Source organism: Pseudopipra pipra, chromosome 14 (assembly GCF_036250125.1).
Source record: "Pseudopipra pipra isolate bDixPip1 chromosome 14, bDixPip1.hap1, whole genome shotgun sequence".
NCBI classification, from domain to species: domain Eukaryota; kingdom Metazoa; phylum Chordata; class Aves; order Passeriformes; family Pipridae; genus Pseudopipra; species Pseudopipra pipra.
This window is the reverse complement of record NC_087562.1, coordinates 9806563-9823746: the sequence shown is the minus strand read 5'-3', so window position 1 is coordinate 9823746 and position 17184 is coordinate 9806563. Positions and strand designations below refer to the sequence as shown.

Genomic DNA, 17184 nt, shown 5'->3' with positions numbered 1-17184 from the left:
CATTTCAGAATTTAGTAAAAAATAATTTGAAAAAAAAACCAGCAGCCACATTTACTGGTGCTTGAAACTGTTGGGAAGGTAAAGATTACAGATAAATGTTATTTCTGAAATACAATGCATGTATAATGTCTGATCATTACTGAAGATCCTTACTAGCTCCTAGTCCTTAACACTTGACATCAGCTTTTAAAATGGATGACGTATCTTCCATTTGTACATTTTCTAAACCATTAATTTCAAAGAATATTCTTTTATTTTAGCTACAGACTACTGTAGGTATAATACCAAAAAGAAAGAAGCACATACAAAGGGAATACAACTCAGATATAAAACTCTCAGAAAAGGCTTGCTTTCCTAATTCATCCAAACCATGTGAAAGATTGGGAAAAGATTTTACAGCTATGCCACATATTGAAATTAAAAACCAGTAAAACAGTGGGATCATATAAAAGTAGTTTCTTTAAAGTCTTAATCAAAAACATAAGGGAAGCAGACAAAAGTAAGGTATTGTTTGTAGGCAGAAGAATACTCTATCATCAAGAGATACAGTCCTGAAGGAAAAAAAATGTTTTGGCAACAAAGTTCTTGTTCAGGCTAAGCTGGAACCATTATAGAATTTTTTTTTAAGGAAATAAAAAAAGTAATTCTTGATAGTAAGGGCACAGTGATTTTATCTGACAAATTCTCTACCAGTCAGTTTGCAAACCAACTTTTTTAAAGCTGGAATCTAAAACTGCCCAACTCACAGTCTAAACCATTACTGCTAAAAAAAAAGGAGAGAAAACAAACACATTTATTACCTGATTTCCAAAGAGATTGAAACCATTAATTGCTTCTAAAGCTGCTTTTGCCAGCCCCACGGAGCTGAGGAGAAAACAAAACAAAATCCCAGAGGTATCATAATTCAAGCCCAGGCTAAAATTTAACACATTTGCCAGCTTTCAGAGCTAATGATCTTCTCTTGATTTGAATTTTGTGCTTAACCTCTATGTTACTAAAATGATGACACAGCAAATTTGGGGTTGTTTTGGCTTTTTTCCTTTTTTCTCTCAAACACTATTCAGCATTTTTATTTGTCTTCAAATGGCAGAGACCATCTGGAAAAAGTGCTTTTGCTCTCACCTTGCTACCAGACATCTGGCATTATGTATCTCAAGGTCTTGCTAGTAGTTTATTGACAGAGGATTTACTTCAGCACGATTTTTCAACCCAGCTCTCAAGCACTGAAGTTTAAAAGACTGATTTCTAGCTTTCCATATAATAAAAGAACTCATCAATCTGGATTCAGAACAGAAGGGTTTTCTGATGTCAACCATACAGTGATACATCTTTTATTTCACTTACTCCATGGCTAATATCTATCACAAACAAAACAAGACCCAGAAATACTATCAACAAGCTTTCAAGTGAGCAGGTTCACATTTAAAGACATTATGCACTAAAATCACTAGATCATATAATTTAAAAACAAATTACGTATTAATTTATTACCAATTATGTACATTATACAGTACAAATAAAAATATACACTTTAACAAAGCCTTTTCTTTAAGAAAGTGTAGTTTTATACTTTCCTTGTGAGTATTTAAACAAAAAATAGTAGCAAAGAAACATTCTTCTCTTTTTCTCAGTTTAAAGAATACATAATTATATCAGCCAATTTCACTTACATCCATTCAACTGCAGTGAGGAGCTGAAGCATTAACAAACACAGAAACCAGTGCATTTTTGGCATGTCGATTCCAAAATTCCAGACGTTTAAGGTCACAGGGCATCAGAAAGTAAATTATTAAATGAGCCAGTGTGGCAGGACAGTCCACCCTGAACTGACCTAAACTCCAGTAATGCACACTATGCAAGCCATCCTGCAGGCCACCATGCAAGCTATCATGCAAGTGCAGCTGCTGGTGCCACGGTGCTGTCTTGGTGTTAAATTATGCTAAAACCATCCTGGTTCACCAGACTTCCAATATACATCCATTTTTTGAAACAAGATGTGGCAGATAAGCTAGCCTGTGAGCTTGTAAACCTGTGACTACCAGTCCATCACTTTATAACTATAAAAGCCCAGTCCAAACTTCCATATAGCAGATTGTTCCACACACTCCCCTGAAGTGTGGAGCTTCTCCTGTGAAGCAGAGATGCCTCTTCATGGTTACTCCCCAGGGGTTAAGAGAGAGAGATCTGCCCACTAGCCTGTATGGTGAGTTATATCAATCTCTACTTAATGATTGTTTCTTTTGCTACCTTCGATATAATTGCTTTAATATAATTGTTTTGTTACAGTGCAATATATTACTTCGTTATATAATACTCTACTAGTAGATTTTTTAGCTTTTACACTGTGTAGTAAATAATTCTGGTTAGGATCTTTTGTCTGTTCACTTGTTTGTTAATTTGTCATAATAAATAATTCATTTACATAAATCTTTCTGTTTTGCCATCGTTAAAACCTGTGGGACAAAGTGGTTTAATCCTACCTCTATAATTCCTTTCAATTTAAACTGCTAACACAGTCCGAGGCTAAGATGGGATCCAGCCACATCTAAACCCTTCCCCAAGAAGGAGTTTAGAAAGCAAGGGAGTCCTTTCTGCACCTCGAGACTCACCAGTAAGGCTCTGCTTTTTAAAACTTTGCCTAAGCCTTCCACTCTCCTGTGACAGCCAGTTCCCAACAGTGCTACAGTTTAAAAACATAATATCTAACACTCCCAGATTTCTGACAGCTCTATTGAACACAAACAGGCAAGGCAGAGAAAGGCCCTTGCACTTCCTATTCAGTGGTGACATACAAGTGTAGGAACTAGAAAGACTGCAGAGGTTCAGCTAATTAAACAAACACCTTTCACATTCTCTTAGGCAATCTGGTAAAACAAAGCTTACTGTAATTCTCCCTACATCATTCATGGAACTAAAATTTTAAGTTACACCTTTGTCTCCCCTGAACTGCATTTCCTCTGACCAATGTGCCTTGAGCTGTCCCTGCTTCAGCTGTACATGAACTACAACAGGATTTTACTTCACTGACCACCCATATGCTATCCCTACATCTGTCCCATGACACAGAGTTTAAAACACCGAGTTATAAAAAATATTCAGAAAATAATCACTAACATTCCCAACTTCTGTGTAAGAGTTTTGACAGTATTGACAAACAGCTTCATTGTCCATCCACAAAAAGACTTAGAGCAACCAAATTGTCAGAAACCGGCGAACAGGGACTGTGCTTTAATCTTTATTCTTCTATACTCCATGAAGCATTTTGGGATCAAAGCAAGTCTTACCTTACTGTAAATAAATTTGTCCCATTAATGTAAAACATGAAATTTCAAATGTTTACTAATCTATATTTTAAATATGGGATTTAATTACAATTACACAGAAAATACTGAAAATAATGAAAAAAATACAAGGCAGTTACAGAATTTTGGTTTTTAAGTACTACATTTACCTTTGTTGGTTTTAATGGTAGAAATAATTTAGATACTGATTTCACACTTTATCATTTATAAACGTCCATCTTCCTTTCTGAAACACTGCCAGAAATAGTACTCATGGGATTCAATTCTAATTGCTTCAACAAGAGAAAGCTGACCAGCTTAACTACGTCCTGCTCTGAGCAGCTGCCATCAAACAGTGCTGAAATCCCTCAGTTTTGTGTCTTCTGATGATAAAAGCTTTTAGTACTGGAGAATATCACAAAGAAATAAACTGAACTCAGAAGTACTGTGGATATAATTATTTCTCTGGCTTTGTTTCAAATACCTAAACAAAAATGTAGTTGTTCTAAAAATTGCTCTATTCCAATTATCACCTAGCAATTGACCAAACAAATGGGCATGATGACTCAGAACAGAACTTTTTAGAGGAATTAAGTAGCATTACCAAATTGCATATACAGAAAATGAAAATCAGAAATCCTGCACACTGCAGTCACGTTAAAACCTAATTCTTCTTTTCCCTTTCAAGTAACAGTTCTAATACCAAGTCCTACATTTTCAGAGAAAAAAGTTACTGACAAAAGCTAGAGAAGTAATAAATGTTCGAGAATATTCAAATGTTCAACTGCATTCAGATAATGTAAAACTACTCAATCTGCCTACAAAATAGGCAAAATTCAAGACATATGTATTCCCTCCTTGAAATCATCTGTATTTTACACAGTCATTATTCTACAATAACAATAATGTTTACCATAAATGATGAGCATTTTTCTACCCCTAGTTATTCAAAGCCCCTGGAGAGTTCTCTACTCACACAAATATTACTTGCAAGTGACCATATAAATCTCTCAACATTATCAAGCATTCCCTTCACCAAACACACACTTACTACTTAGATTACCAGGGGTTTCATGGGTAAATCACAGGAGGAAGTTACTTTAAAAGAAAAAAAAGTCTGAGAAGAGCCTTCATACCAAGTATGTCTTCAAAAGAGTGAACAAACAAACAACACAGCACACTTCAGGATTATGATCACACTTCAGACACTCGTTTCATTCCTACTGATTAATGCCCTCCTGTCGGGCAAATTACAAGAGAGGATTTATAATAAACATTATGCTCGTGTCTTTGTAGAGAAAATACATTCTTCATACTCTATAATTTAGTAACAGAAGAAATAGGCTGTTTTAACAGTATGAATTAATGGCAAAATGTATTTTAATAAATGCTCCTTCCTCCACTCAGCAACCCACCATAAACATACTGTATTAACATGTAGGACTCAATGCGCAGAGAAAAAGGTTCTTACTTTGAGATGGCCCTAAAGAAAACCTAACTCAAACTCTCCAGAAATATTCCTCTGAAAATTTCACAGGATCATTAAGTCATCAGCTGTAAGGAACACATGGAACTCATCTAATCCACTAGGAAACCACACTTCAAGCCAGATGTGATAACCAAGACCGATTCAAGTAAACCACAGCCTCATCTAGACAAGTCTCAAAAACCTCCAGTGATGGAGATTCCATAATTTCTTTTGAGTATTCTGTTCTGGTCCTTCACTGTGTGTCAAATGAAAAGATTTCTTCCTCATGTCCACACTGAACCTCACCAGGTGCAATCTTAAGACTTTACTGTAGCTGCCCATTATTGTGATGTGGCAAGGATTATCAAGAGCAGACTTGTAATCATAATACTAATACATTTGACCTTGAGCTACAATTAGGGCAGGGGAAGGTGAGACTAACCTAGAGAAACTGTACTTCCAGTTTGCTAAAAAATATTTAGTAAATGCACTTAAACATCATTCGTAATTCCCAGTAACTTCTAACTGTTAGATTCACTCTTCTCAGTAAAATATCTGAGGGCAAACACTAAAATTTTAATATTCTTAGCAACTGCTAATCAAAATACACCTTGAAGCATATATATCTCTAATCCTCCTCCCATTCAGCTGCTTGCCTCCATCCAAGAGCTGTGCATTTGAACTGGGACATCAAACACCACAGAGGATGGTAAAAATAAGTAAACAAGAAAAAAATCCTCCATCAGTAATAATAATTTTCTAACTATATAAATCAAAATAGAGCAAGGAAGAACAGCACTATAGCAATATAACACCTGCTCTGCAGAGAAGAGCAAGATTGAGGCTCTGCAGTCCCAGACTCGGGATATGAAGATGCTGCACTTCGGCAATTTCATTTTTCTCACAGCACATATGGGAGATGTCAAAGACGTTTTGCAGAGGTATCAGCAGATGCCTGGAGAACAGCTTGATCAAATGCTTACAGGACAAATTCATTTTTCAGAAGTTCAGCCGCTCAGGAAGGGGATCACACTGCAATAAAAGCTGTTACAAATCCTGCCTTTGAACCAATAAAAGGCGTCAATTTGCACACATCAGTGCAGACCTGCTCCAGAGTGTTCTGCTATTTATCATTTATTATAAGTGTTTTGAGCTGTACTAAGATGGAATACCAAGACTGTGAAGGTTTAAAATATCTGCATCTTTTAACATAGGCCACAATTTTACAGCTACTATTCATAGACTCCCTATTATATAATATCTTCTTTAAAAAGAAAGCCTCTTGCAATAAAAGACAATAATTAATTTCTCATTCTGAAAGCAAACACACACTGTATGTAGATTTACAGTGTAGGTTTGGAGGATCAGGAGAACACTACACTAAACACTGACATTAAGAGACTGGCTTGGGGTACATAATCACTGAAGACACATACACCATTTGTTAGTAGACCTGATGGTTGTAATTGCTTCATCAATTTAAAAAAAGTTGGGTTTTAGAGCTCTCTTTGGTAGATTCACTACCCCACGAGCATAACAAAGTACATAGAATATCTTAGCATACCCAGGGCTTTCCTCAATAATATCTAAATACATCTTTTGATGCATGTTCCTCTTCCATTTTTTTCTGATTCATGAGAACAAGGGAAATTGCCTACCAGCTTTCTACAGCAAAGCAGAGTATCAACATGCACACAAAGAAAGATAAATAGGGGCAATACTTGTTTCAGATGACCAAAGTCTACTTCTTAAATTAGGACCAAGCTCTGTGCTTCCTTTTGTGTTAGTTCAATGATCTGTTAGATTGGCTCAGTCCATCTCACAGAACTTCACCTTCGAGAAACCAACCTATAAATGTCAGTCTAGATTAAGACAGAACAACAAGCCCATTTCCATCTGCTTAAAAGATGTTCCGTTTTCCCTGGAGGAAATTCACATACTGAATAACCAGAATGCTGCAAACAACAGGAGACACAGGAGTTTATGTTCCTTTTGCACATTTGCACAAGGTGAGATGTGGAAGGAAGTATATGATTCTCTACATGAATGCTCATATAGTCTGCCATTCAACAATTTTACACAGGAGGAAAAAAACCCCAGCAAACAAATAAAGCAGATCATATAACAACAATTTTGATTTTTTTAGTTCTCATATTGGTACAAAGGTTCTATAAAAGCCCTGAAAAAAAAAAAAACCTAAATTAAGTGTTTTGCTGTAATAGCATGTAATTAGACTTATAGGTTAAAATATATGTGACTGTATGTGCACTCAGAAAAAAACTTCCATTCTCAAATGAGAACACACATTCATTGGCAATATTGAAAACTGGAAGAAACACATGTATTCTTTGCAAGCCCTTGGTAATTAGGATGATCAACAATATTTTAAAAATCCTAAGATATCCAAGCTATAGCCATTTTTATGAATAATAAAACCTCAGAAATCAAGAAGTGAAGAAAATAACAGTCACACTAGAAAAGTCAAGCTGTCAGATTACAGACTTGATCCTTCAAGACAGACAGCACATAAGCAATTCCACTTAAGTGAACAGGACCACTATAACATTAAAATGTTAAGAACATTGCTAACTGTCTGTTGGGACAGGGATCAGCATGTCCAGTTGCTTGTAGCATCTGAAGAACCTGGAAAAAGGCTCGGCACTGGGCTGGCCTCCAGTGTCCAGCATCTTCTTCCCACCATGGTGGAGATGAGAAAATCTAGACTCATGATTCAACACCTTTTTAAAGCAGGGTATTCCTAACCATTCTTGTGAATCCAAACTATTGCATGTGCCTAAAGGGTCTGAACAGTTCTGAACACAATTTTCAGAATTATATGCATGCAGCTGCACATAATTATTGGAATTTGAATACTCAAACAGCTAAGCATCTATGTGGTTATTTCGGCAGGCATATGATGATGAAATTATCTTCACATTTTCCCAAAATACATCTCTCAGTCTTTAGAGAACCTTAATTTAGTTCAAACAGTATTTTAATGCATTATTATTTTTAACTCACTCCATGAATTCTTTTATGGAATTCTTTTATGAATCTTTTTGATTCATTTACTTGTTTTAACTGACAGAGCCACATTTGCTCACCCACCTTGAATGCAGCTCTGGGCTGCCATTGTTGTATTTACTTCCTCTTTCCCAGACACCAAAATCTGGTACACGATAGGACCTCTCCACACAAAACACAAGGTTTTGGATAAAGGACACCTACAGGAAGAAAAGGAAAAGTGACTGAAGGAAAATGAAACCAGTTTTTCTATTCATTTTTTTTCCAAGAGACAAAACAGTTATTCCTCAGCCATCATAACTCCATCGATTTCTGTATGAATCCAGAGCATGATGTACCCAAGCTCAGGTATTCTCCTTAAGACCAGTTCTTAATCACAAAATATTAAGAGCTCTCCAAATGAGGTGACAATGTGAATTTATGCAAGAGTTCTTCCAAAGCCAGGGATAAAAATTATTTCATATTCAAGACACATATTTGGAGAGCTACAAAAAGGTGAGCTTTCAAAAAAGATTTATTCTACAAACTTCAGAATCCAAAAGAAATTATATCCTCCAAGATTAGGACAGAAATCTTGGTGCTGTTTCTAAATTAATTCTAAGGGAGTCAACATGCCAAAGTTTATTATATTAGCTCCAGATAATACATACTTATGCAGATTCAAACACACTCCTTTATAAACATGAATAAAACCCTAAACTAATTTATTATAATTAGAATCTCCATGGATCAACATGTTTCAACTGAATACTAAGGTATTGAAGGGTATTTTAAGGTATTTAAGGTGTATTCAACTATAGCTGGGGACCTATTTAAGCAGATAATTTTTACTCATTTGCACTGTTGAAAAAGACATTTGGAGTTGCTCAACTGTAGAAAAATTAAACTGATCATAAGTTTTACAGTTCAGTTCAAACAGTCCACAGATTAGAGCCTGGAGAAAATTTAACCACAAACACAAAATTTACGCTGGTTCATCCATCTAAATTATTTCAGGGGACTCTTTGATAAAGAGAATATTGCAATGGCTAAATACACAACCATATTAGGGGAATGACAGAAGGATCAACTTTATTACAGTCATGTGGTTTTTATTTTTTTAATGAGCTACAAAACAAAACCCAAATCTTTTACTGAAAGGTATTTGCTTTCATTTTCATTTATCTTTATACTTCTGTTTGGTCTTTTCTCTCCATGTTTCTTTAAATCTTAAAAATTTTGTATTTCAGATGCACTCTTTATGCTAATACCAGTCCATCAGCAATATTATAATTCTAGACACACTTGTCTCTCTCTATATAATATGCCTCTGCTAAAATTTCACTATGGGATGCACATGTACAATTACCTGTACCCTAAATCTTTTCATAGCTATTACTTTCAAGAAAACACTGTCCCACTCCTTGGATAAGCCCATTCCTTAGATATTCATCTCTGTAATTTAGCATTTGGTTGTATTAAAATGAACTTTCAGTGAATGAAGCCAGGATATCCAGTGATTAAGGGTGTGGCTTCTCCTATCTCTATCAATAACTGAAATTGAGATGTATCAGCTAAATGAAGAAGGAAAGAGCACCACACAGAAATATATAACTTTACTGATTACTTCTACCAGTGATGATGAGTAGAACACACATTAAAAAAAAGTCAATTAGACATTTTATGAGACTAACTAAGGGTTTCCAAACAGCAGATTTACAGAAAAAGGCAGCAGAGAGCTTGTTGCAAACCAAAACCTTCAGAAAACAATTCATTCATATCACAGGCATGTAAATGCTATAACCAAGTCAATTCTCTGGCACTTACAGAAATTATGGATTGTGTGTGTTAGGCTTATTTATCCAGAAGTCGAGCATGTGGAGATCAAGGTGTAATAAAGAACCCACACACAGCATGGATGACTGCAAACACTCATGTAACTGTTTAACCTGTGGATAACTGCTCTCTCTCATTGCCACAATCATACACTGTTATCTTTGTTATGGATGCAAAGACACGATTAAATTAATTTTTCAACTGCCAGCAGATGAAACTGGAGGGTAACTCACTGACAGCTGCCATGCCTGACATCAAGCAGGCAGGGATTGCCTCTAAAGCCAAGAGTTGTGTGTACAAACATATTTCTGCAGACAGCTTGCCAAATATCAGCCATCTGCCAGCACCTTCCACTAGGCAAGCACTGGTTCTCCATGGAAGAAAAGAGCCTAAATACACCCTGTAATGGCATCATTGGGAAGAAATCTCCAGCTTGGTGTCTGGGTAGCAGATTGTCACATCCACAATGCCCCTATGTGAACATTCTCTAAACACACAGGGAAACTCGGAAATACTGACATTATGTGGAGTTATAAGATCTGAGAATAAAGGCAACTGTTGGAGCTACACAGAGAATAACAGAAAATATGGGTCTGTGGTAAAATAATCTTGTATAAATCCCCATAGTCCAGAGATTTATAGGGTACAGTTGCAAAGAAAACTATATCCTGACAAGGAATGAATATCCACTGACTGGAGAGTCTGTACACATGCATTTTTTCTGCAGAATCTGTAATTAAATACAAACATCTGGAGGATAATATAAATTATATATCAAGCTAAGTAAATACTTAATTATATACATTTCCCTCCTCACAGACATAAAGGCAGTTCAGACAAAATAGGATAGACCTATCATATGATCTAACTAAGCAAGAAAGGAGACATTGCAACATTCAGTTCTCTCATTAGCTAAAAAAAAACAGATTAATGAAGATGCGTGTTTTAGAACTATAATACAAATACACTGTTACTGGAAAATTCTCCCTTTTTTTTTTTAAAGGTAGTACTATAAGCGCAATTAAGCTTTTTAAGGCAATACAGCAGCAATTATTAAATAGAAAAGAGTAAATTTAGACAAATCCAGTTTAGGAAAACTGGAAGAAAAAAAATTTAAAAAAACCACATACATCTGTGCTTTCCATTCTGTATCAAAACATAACCTCATTTTAGAGCAGGACAGCAGGTTGTCCTCACATGACTTGTCCTCAAGTCACAGCCAGAGTGGCTATTATTATCTTATTTACAGAAGAGTTAACAATCTCTACAAACATCTCTCACCATGACACAAAATGTTTTTTTTTTCAATTGAAGAAACAGCAAAAATTCTTAACACCCACAGGTTCATATGTATTTGAACAAAGTCCTTCAGCTTTCCAGAAAATTAACCCCATTATTTATTGTATTGAAATTCCACTGGACAGGATGTACTGACAGTTTGAAATAATGCGAAAATTGAGAACAACATAAGTAGAAGTCAACTGTCCTAATAGACCTTTTAATTCTTGACCTTGTACCTTTCAGAAATAGCAGGGAACTATAAAAGTTTTCAATGTCATGTTACATTTACTCTTCACATATTTAACACCTTTTCAGCTATTACTTTATTGCACTATCCATTAATTCATCTTTTCTGACTTACACTAAAAGCAAATAGTACCTGCAGTGTATTTTCAGAACAATTATTTTACAGTTGATAATTAAATAAAACCAAGAAAGAACAGAAACAACTTGAAGCACGTGTTTTAGGATGGGAAATCGATTTGTACCTCGTCTGTGTTGTAGATAATCTGCAGCCCCGAAGAGATCATCTCAACCAAATAGAGGAGAAATAATGACAAGGCATTGATCTGAAGTAATTAAACACAGAAAGGAAACTATAATTAACTTTATGTTTATTGGAGTCAGATAAACAAATTAAATGTGGTATTATTCACTAACAAAGATGGTTGGTCTCACTATAACACAGTTTCGCTTCTTCAAAAACATTATCCTAGACCTAATGATGGGGAAACAATCAACAGGAAAAAATGCCACAAAGAAGAATTGTCCTCTAAAACTTCTGATGTATTATCATATTTTAAATTATTTCAAACTATGCTGTCAAAATATGCTATCAAAGCACACTGCTTTGACCCACAGGCAATCACTGTAGCCACGAGCTCTTTCATGTTTACATATATAACCATTTCTTAGCAAGTAGATTACCAAAAAGGCAAGTATTACACTGAATAGTATACAGCACACCTAGAAAGCAAATCACTTCATCCCTAGTGGGAATTTTAGTGTTATCAGCTGACAGGAGTATTAATTACAACATTCAGATATGATTAGATTTGTGAAAAACTACGTTTTTGTAGCTGTACACAGCATTTATTATTAACAGTAATTACCTTCAGCAGCTATATGGATGAGCATCATGATGCCAATTCATTGATTAATCAAAGGAAACATCTGGATTGGTTTTTTATTACAGAATTCTACTATAACTGAGAATTTGCATAACTCCAAAAGTTTCTCACAGCAACTTGCTTCAATGAGGTAAAAACCCACAATGTCAGTATATGAAATCTAGAGAAACCCTCCAGAACTTTTAATCCAGTTTTTTAACTGGATTCCTATCTGAAATATAGCAGATTAAAAATTAGGTCCAAATTTTAAAAATTTGGGGATTTAAATTTGGAGATTTAAATACCCCTGTCTCCACTTCCTTAATACAAACTGAAAAGCACCAAGTACAGCAATAAGAGCTACATAATACATTCTGTTTTTCCCAACTGAGTCCCCTAAGTTACTCTGTACCCTGTTGTCTCCACAGAGCTGAAAACCCTCTATTTTTTGATGTGTGCTGATGACAGAAGCGAATGTGCATTCATGTTATGGGAAGGGTTGAGCTGCCACAAAAACCAGACTTTAAACTCTCATATACTGCTCCCCAGGTCCCAAAATTGTCTCCTCCTATAGATAAAAGATGTGCATTTTCAGAGAGCTTCACAAAGAAGTCCAAAATGCTAACTCAGGATAACTGCATAAAGCATTTTTCTCAGAACACACATTGTCTGAATCCAACACGTTTATTGTACAAACTATTCAAGTAACGTTGTCACCGTGAAATTAAATAATTATCAACCTACTGTCAGGTCTGAAAACTTCACTAGCAATTTCTGAACCAAAGACTATGCAGACTAAGGAATGCAAAATAAGGTCACGAAAGCAAAGAAGGGTCTGAAAGTGAAGAAGAGAGGGAGGGAAAAAAAGAAAGGAGTAGATCAAAACTTTGAAAAATGAAAGACTAAAACATCAAATTAGGCAATGAATCTGACTAGGAACCATTACACAAAGAAGTGAACAATTCCTAGCTAGACAAAGCTGTTGTCAGTGTACATTAAAATCTTTACTATGAATGAAAATTTCTCAAACTTATGGAAAATTAAGCTGGGAACACTCATGTTCACTGTAAGATTACACTAAATCTTTCACTTTACTGACTACAACAATTTTTTGCCAGGAGTATTTATTGACAGCCCTCTATTGCTCTCAAAAGAAGAAACTTTGTAAACATCCAACCATCTACCTCTACAATCCCACAGTTATTTCAGTACCTTCTGACCAAAACATATCACTGAGTTATTTGAAAATAGTCTATCTTTCACAAAAAGATGCAGAAGGAACCTCAGTTTTACCACATACAGCACATTTAGCACAAGTCTAACCAAACTGAGACAGCTGCATTATGGAAGAATAGAGACAGCAATAACATTATTAAAAATCAGCCAAATTTTTACATATGTATGCATGTGTTACCTGAAGGTGCCCATACTCCTCATGGGACAACACCTCATCTCCAGTGTGTGCACTGAACACAGAATGCAGACATGCAGATGGTTTGGGGTCTTGCTTAAATTTCTGAACCTAAAGGTCAATGAAAGGCAAAACATAAAATCAAAGTCAATAATGTCAATATGATTGGCAACCACAAATTCACTATATATTTCAGGTATTAAAAAATTCCTCCATATGGCCACTAAGTAAAACTTATAAACAAGAGTTCCTGACACTTAACAGAATCTATAGAGTTATCATGTCTATTCCATGAACACATTAAATACACATCAGATCATAAGTCACATGTTCATTAGCAACAGAATACAACATCTGCAATTCTTCTCACAAGCAGCAGCATCTGTTCAAGTCATGTCTTGGGCATATATAATTCCTATTATTATTAAAAACCATCTTCCTTCTACATGAGGCCAGCACATACACAGTCTCTCAGAATAAAGTCCAGTTTGATTTATGTCTTTTAGACACCAGAAAGTGTTTATTACTACACTGTGGGAAAAGAAAAGCATCTGTAGTAAACAAGACAAAACCTGACAAGCAGGATGTCAGCAATATGACACCTGTGTTAATCTAACACTCATTATTTCTATCTGCACTCAGCATCCTCAAAAACTAACAACTGCATGTCAAAGAGAAAAACAACAGCTCAAATGCAACAAGATCAATTTAGGTCAAGATTATTTAAAGATCTGAGACCACAAAGAAACAGACTATGAAAAAAGAAAAAATATGTCAGCATAAATACAACTGGCAACTCATCTGATTTGCTTATTATTATTGTTACTGGTATCACATGCCTATGAACTTTTCATTTCAGTTTGTGTGCTCAGCTGTGATGAAGGCTATGTGGTTACATGAAAACTATTTCTAATAATACAGTTAAAAGTCAGTTACATGAAACTTAACAAAATCATATGGAATATATATATTTAACTAATTCTAGAATTACTGCTAACAACTATGCAAAAGAACTCACCATATCTAAATTTTAAAAAGGAGAATCCCTGAATATTCAAGAATATTCAGAGTATACTCACAAGAGGACTATGGGTTGAGTAAATCAACTGTGTTACAACATAAGTAAATTACTGTTTCCTTATTCATTTTGGGCTGTTGCCCTTCTCAACTTACATCATTAAGTCAAAGAATACTGGAAAGTGGCTGCTAAAGAAACCAAGCAAAATAATCAAAATGATCACCTAGATAAGGAGAACATCCACAAAAACAATAACCAAGATAACAGTGCAAAGAAAAGTCTCCAGCCTTAACTAAAAGAAGTTCTGCATCTTTCCATTTAATCACTAAAATGACATAAAACCACCCACACCTACTAATGGAGTAATATTTAAATAGGATAACTAACTGCAAAATGAACCCCAAGAAGTTTCAAGTACACCCTGCATTTTACTTCACCAAACACTCGTGCCTTCTACACCCTAAAACAATGCTGTGGCCTGACAACAACGAAGCAGCTGTTCTGAGCTGGGCCACACAGTAGCACTGCCTTCCCCTTTGGAATTTTATCTCTATTTAGAAGTTACTTTTCACAGTTTAATTAATCCCCCAGAATGAAGCCAGTGCTCGTGTCCACACTCCAGTGTTTTACCTTATCAGCCTGCCGCATGTAGCAGTAGAGAATTCCTCTCATGCACTTTATAGCAGAATGCTCCAGCTCATGAGTCCTCCCCTTGTCATCATCAATACGCCTGGGGAAGAGAGATAACTCATAAAACAAATTGGAAATGCATTAGCAGGGAAAAAAAGGAGACATCAATGTTTTGGAATATTAAGTATTTAACTAATGCTGTTGCATAGTGGTGCCCTCACCCCTATCAAGATATTTATTGCCCTATTCATCCTTCCTTATTAAAAATAATAATAATAATAATAAAATGAGGGGGTTTTTTGCAGTTTGTCTTGCAACTTACACAAACATTCCTATTTCAAAATCTAAAAAGAAAAATAAATCCGTATTGATATAACATTCGGTCTCTTGCAAGGAAATGGATTGTTAATCCCTGCATCAAGCCTGCTAATGCTCTGAATTCTCCTACATTTGAAACTAGCAGTATTCCTTGAGCACAATTTGCCAAGAGAACCTATTTTTAATAGCATGCATTAATGTCTCTGTTACAAATACTGGTACTAATTACATCATACAAAAACCTGTTTACTTACCAGAAGCAGAGTGACATTTTTAACCTAGTCCTTACATAAATATTCTTACTGAGATTCGGAAACGTACCATCTCTATGGGTTTACGAATCTATTTTTGATAAAGCTTCATCTTTTAAACCTTTCCTGGGGAACTGAATAACAGAAAGAACGTAAGAGGTGTGAGTTGAGAGGTGACTCACCTGTAAGCAAGGGCCAATGCCCAGGCACAGGCAGCACAGTAAAGACTGTCATGTACCTTTGCCTTTTGGTTATCCACATAGGTCTTGGTAGGAAACAGACCTGTGGTTGGGCTCTGATGGAGCAGCAAAGTTGATTTAACTGGAAAAAGGAAAAATAAAAAGGCTAGTAACAACATTTATATTTCTTCCAGTTTCTAAACTGATTTTCAGGAATAAATCAAGGTGTGAACAACCTGTTGGAGCATGTACAAATAAAACAAGAGAAAGGAAGGGAAGGAGAAACACAAAAAAATTTGCCATGTTGTTTTTTCAGTCAAATTAGACCTTTTTACAAAAAAACTCAACAGTATTCAAGACTATTTACATGACTCTGTTCCAGCACAACCCACTTTGTACAGAATCTCCACAATACAACCCAGTAATTTCCTCTTTACGAAAAGAGACGAAAAAAGTGATTACAGTATGACAACTGCCTCCCTAATCATTTAGATACTTTATCTCTCCAGAACCTTACATTCATAAAAATCACAGTTTTAACTTAGGCCATATCATTGTATTGACATAAAAATAGAACAAGACAGAAATTTTCAGGTTGTCAAAACTTACTTAGAAAAAAAAATATTACCTTGATTCTTTTTGTACTTTAATATTTTCCATTTTGTGAATTGTTTTCCTAAATTAATACAATAACCAGCATGCTAGAAGATTGCAACTGGGCTTACTGCCCTCAAACATGACCTTTCTAACAATAATCTGTCCAGTATAAGACAGGAAAGCAGGGGGTGTTTTTCCCAGATTATTATCAAGCATTTATTTTAAAAAAGCCTCTTTATGTATGTATTAGAAATTAAGTATTCTAAATTAAAATTACAATGTTTTATGGCTTTTTGAATTATATGCTTTAGTGCCTTGATACCTTGTAAAAAAAATTGTTCTAAAATGAAGTATAAATTCAATAGTAACTTTTTACTCTGGCAGCAGCATAAGTGCCTGACAGATAAATAGCAAGCACTACCACACATTTGCTGCTGCCAAATCGAACAGTCATCTCTGTAAGGAAGCTAAAAGCAATGCACCTACAAAAAGCAGCACATGTATGGATAGACTGGGTACAACTCACACTGGGCTAAAGGAAGGGAATCTCATCCCACATTTTTAAAATGATGGCAAGACTGTCCACTATTCTATACTCTTGCCTGAGGAAAATTTAAATTTTAAATACTCAATTGCACAGCCATTAAAAAAACCTTCACTTTAGAATACAGGCAGGACTTCATTATAACATAAACCTCCTAAAACCCCAAACAATCAAAACAAATCATTGCTTCTTTAACAGTTTTGGCTTAAAATAACCTCATAATGAAAAGAAAAAACACTGAAGTTGATTTAAAGTAAG

The 17184-nt window shown here is 35.3% G+C and overlaps 1 protein-coding gene across 9 annotated transcripts in view; it reads right to left on the bottom strand.

Moving 5' to 3' along the window:
* The window catches only part of PHKB (phosphorylase kinase regulatory subunit beta), a 68267-nt gene that overhangs the window by 41279 nt on the left and 9804 nt on the right, over positions 1 to 17184 (bottom strand). For all 9 annotated transcript variants that reach the window (XM_064671121.1, XM_064671122.1, XM_064671123.1 and 6 more), the window contains 6 exons: positions 15789 to 15927; positions 15038 to 15137; positions 13393 to 13500; positions 11358 to 11438; positions 7858 to 7973; positions 801 to 864 (listed from right to left, as the gene is read on the bottom strand). In XM_064671121.1, coding sequence (XP_064527191.1) covers positions 801 to 864; positions 7858 to 7973; positions 11358 to 11438; positions 13393 to 13500; positions 15038 to 15137; positions 15789 to 15927 — 608 coding nt within the window. The remainder of the gene's footprint in view (positions 1 to 800; positions 865 to 7857; positions 7974 to 11357; positions 11439 to 13392; positions 13501 to 15037; positions 15138 to 15788; positions 15928 to 17184) is intronic.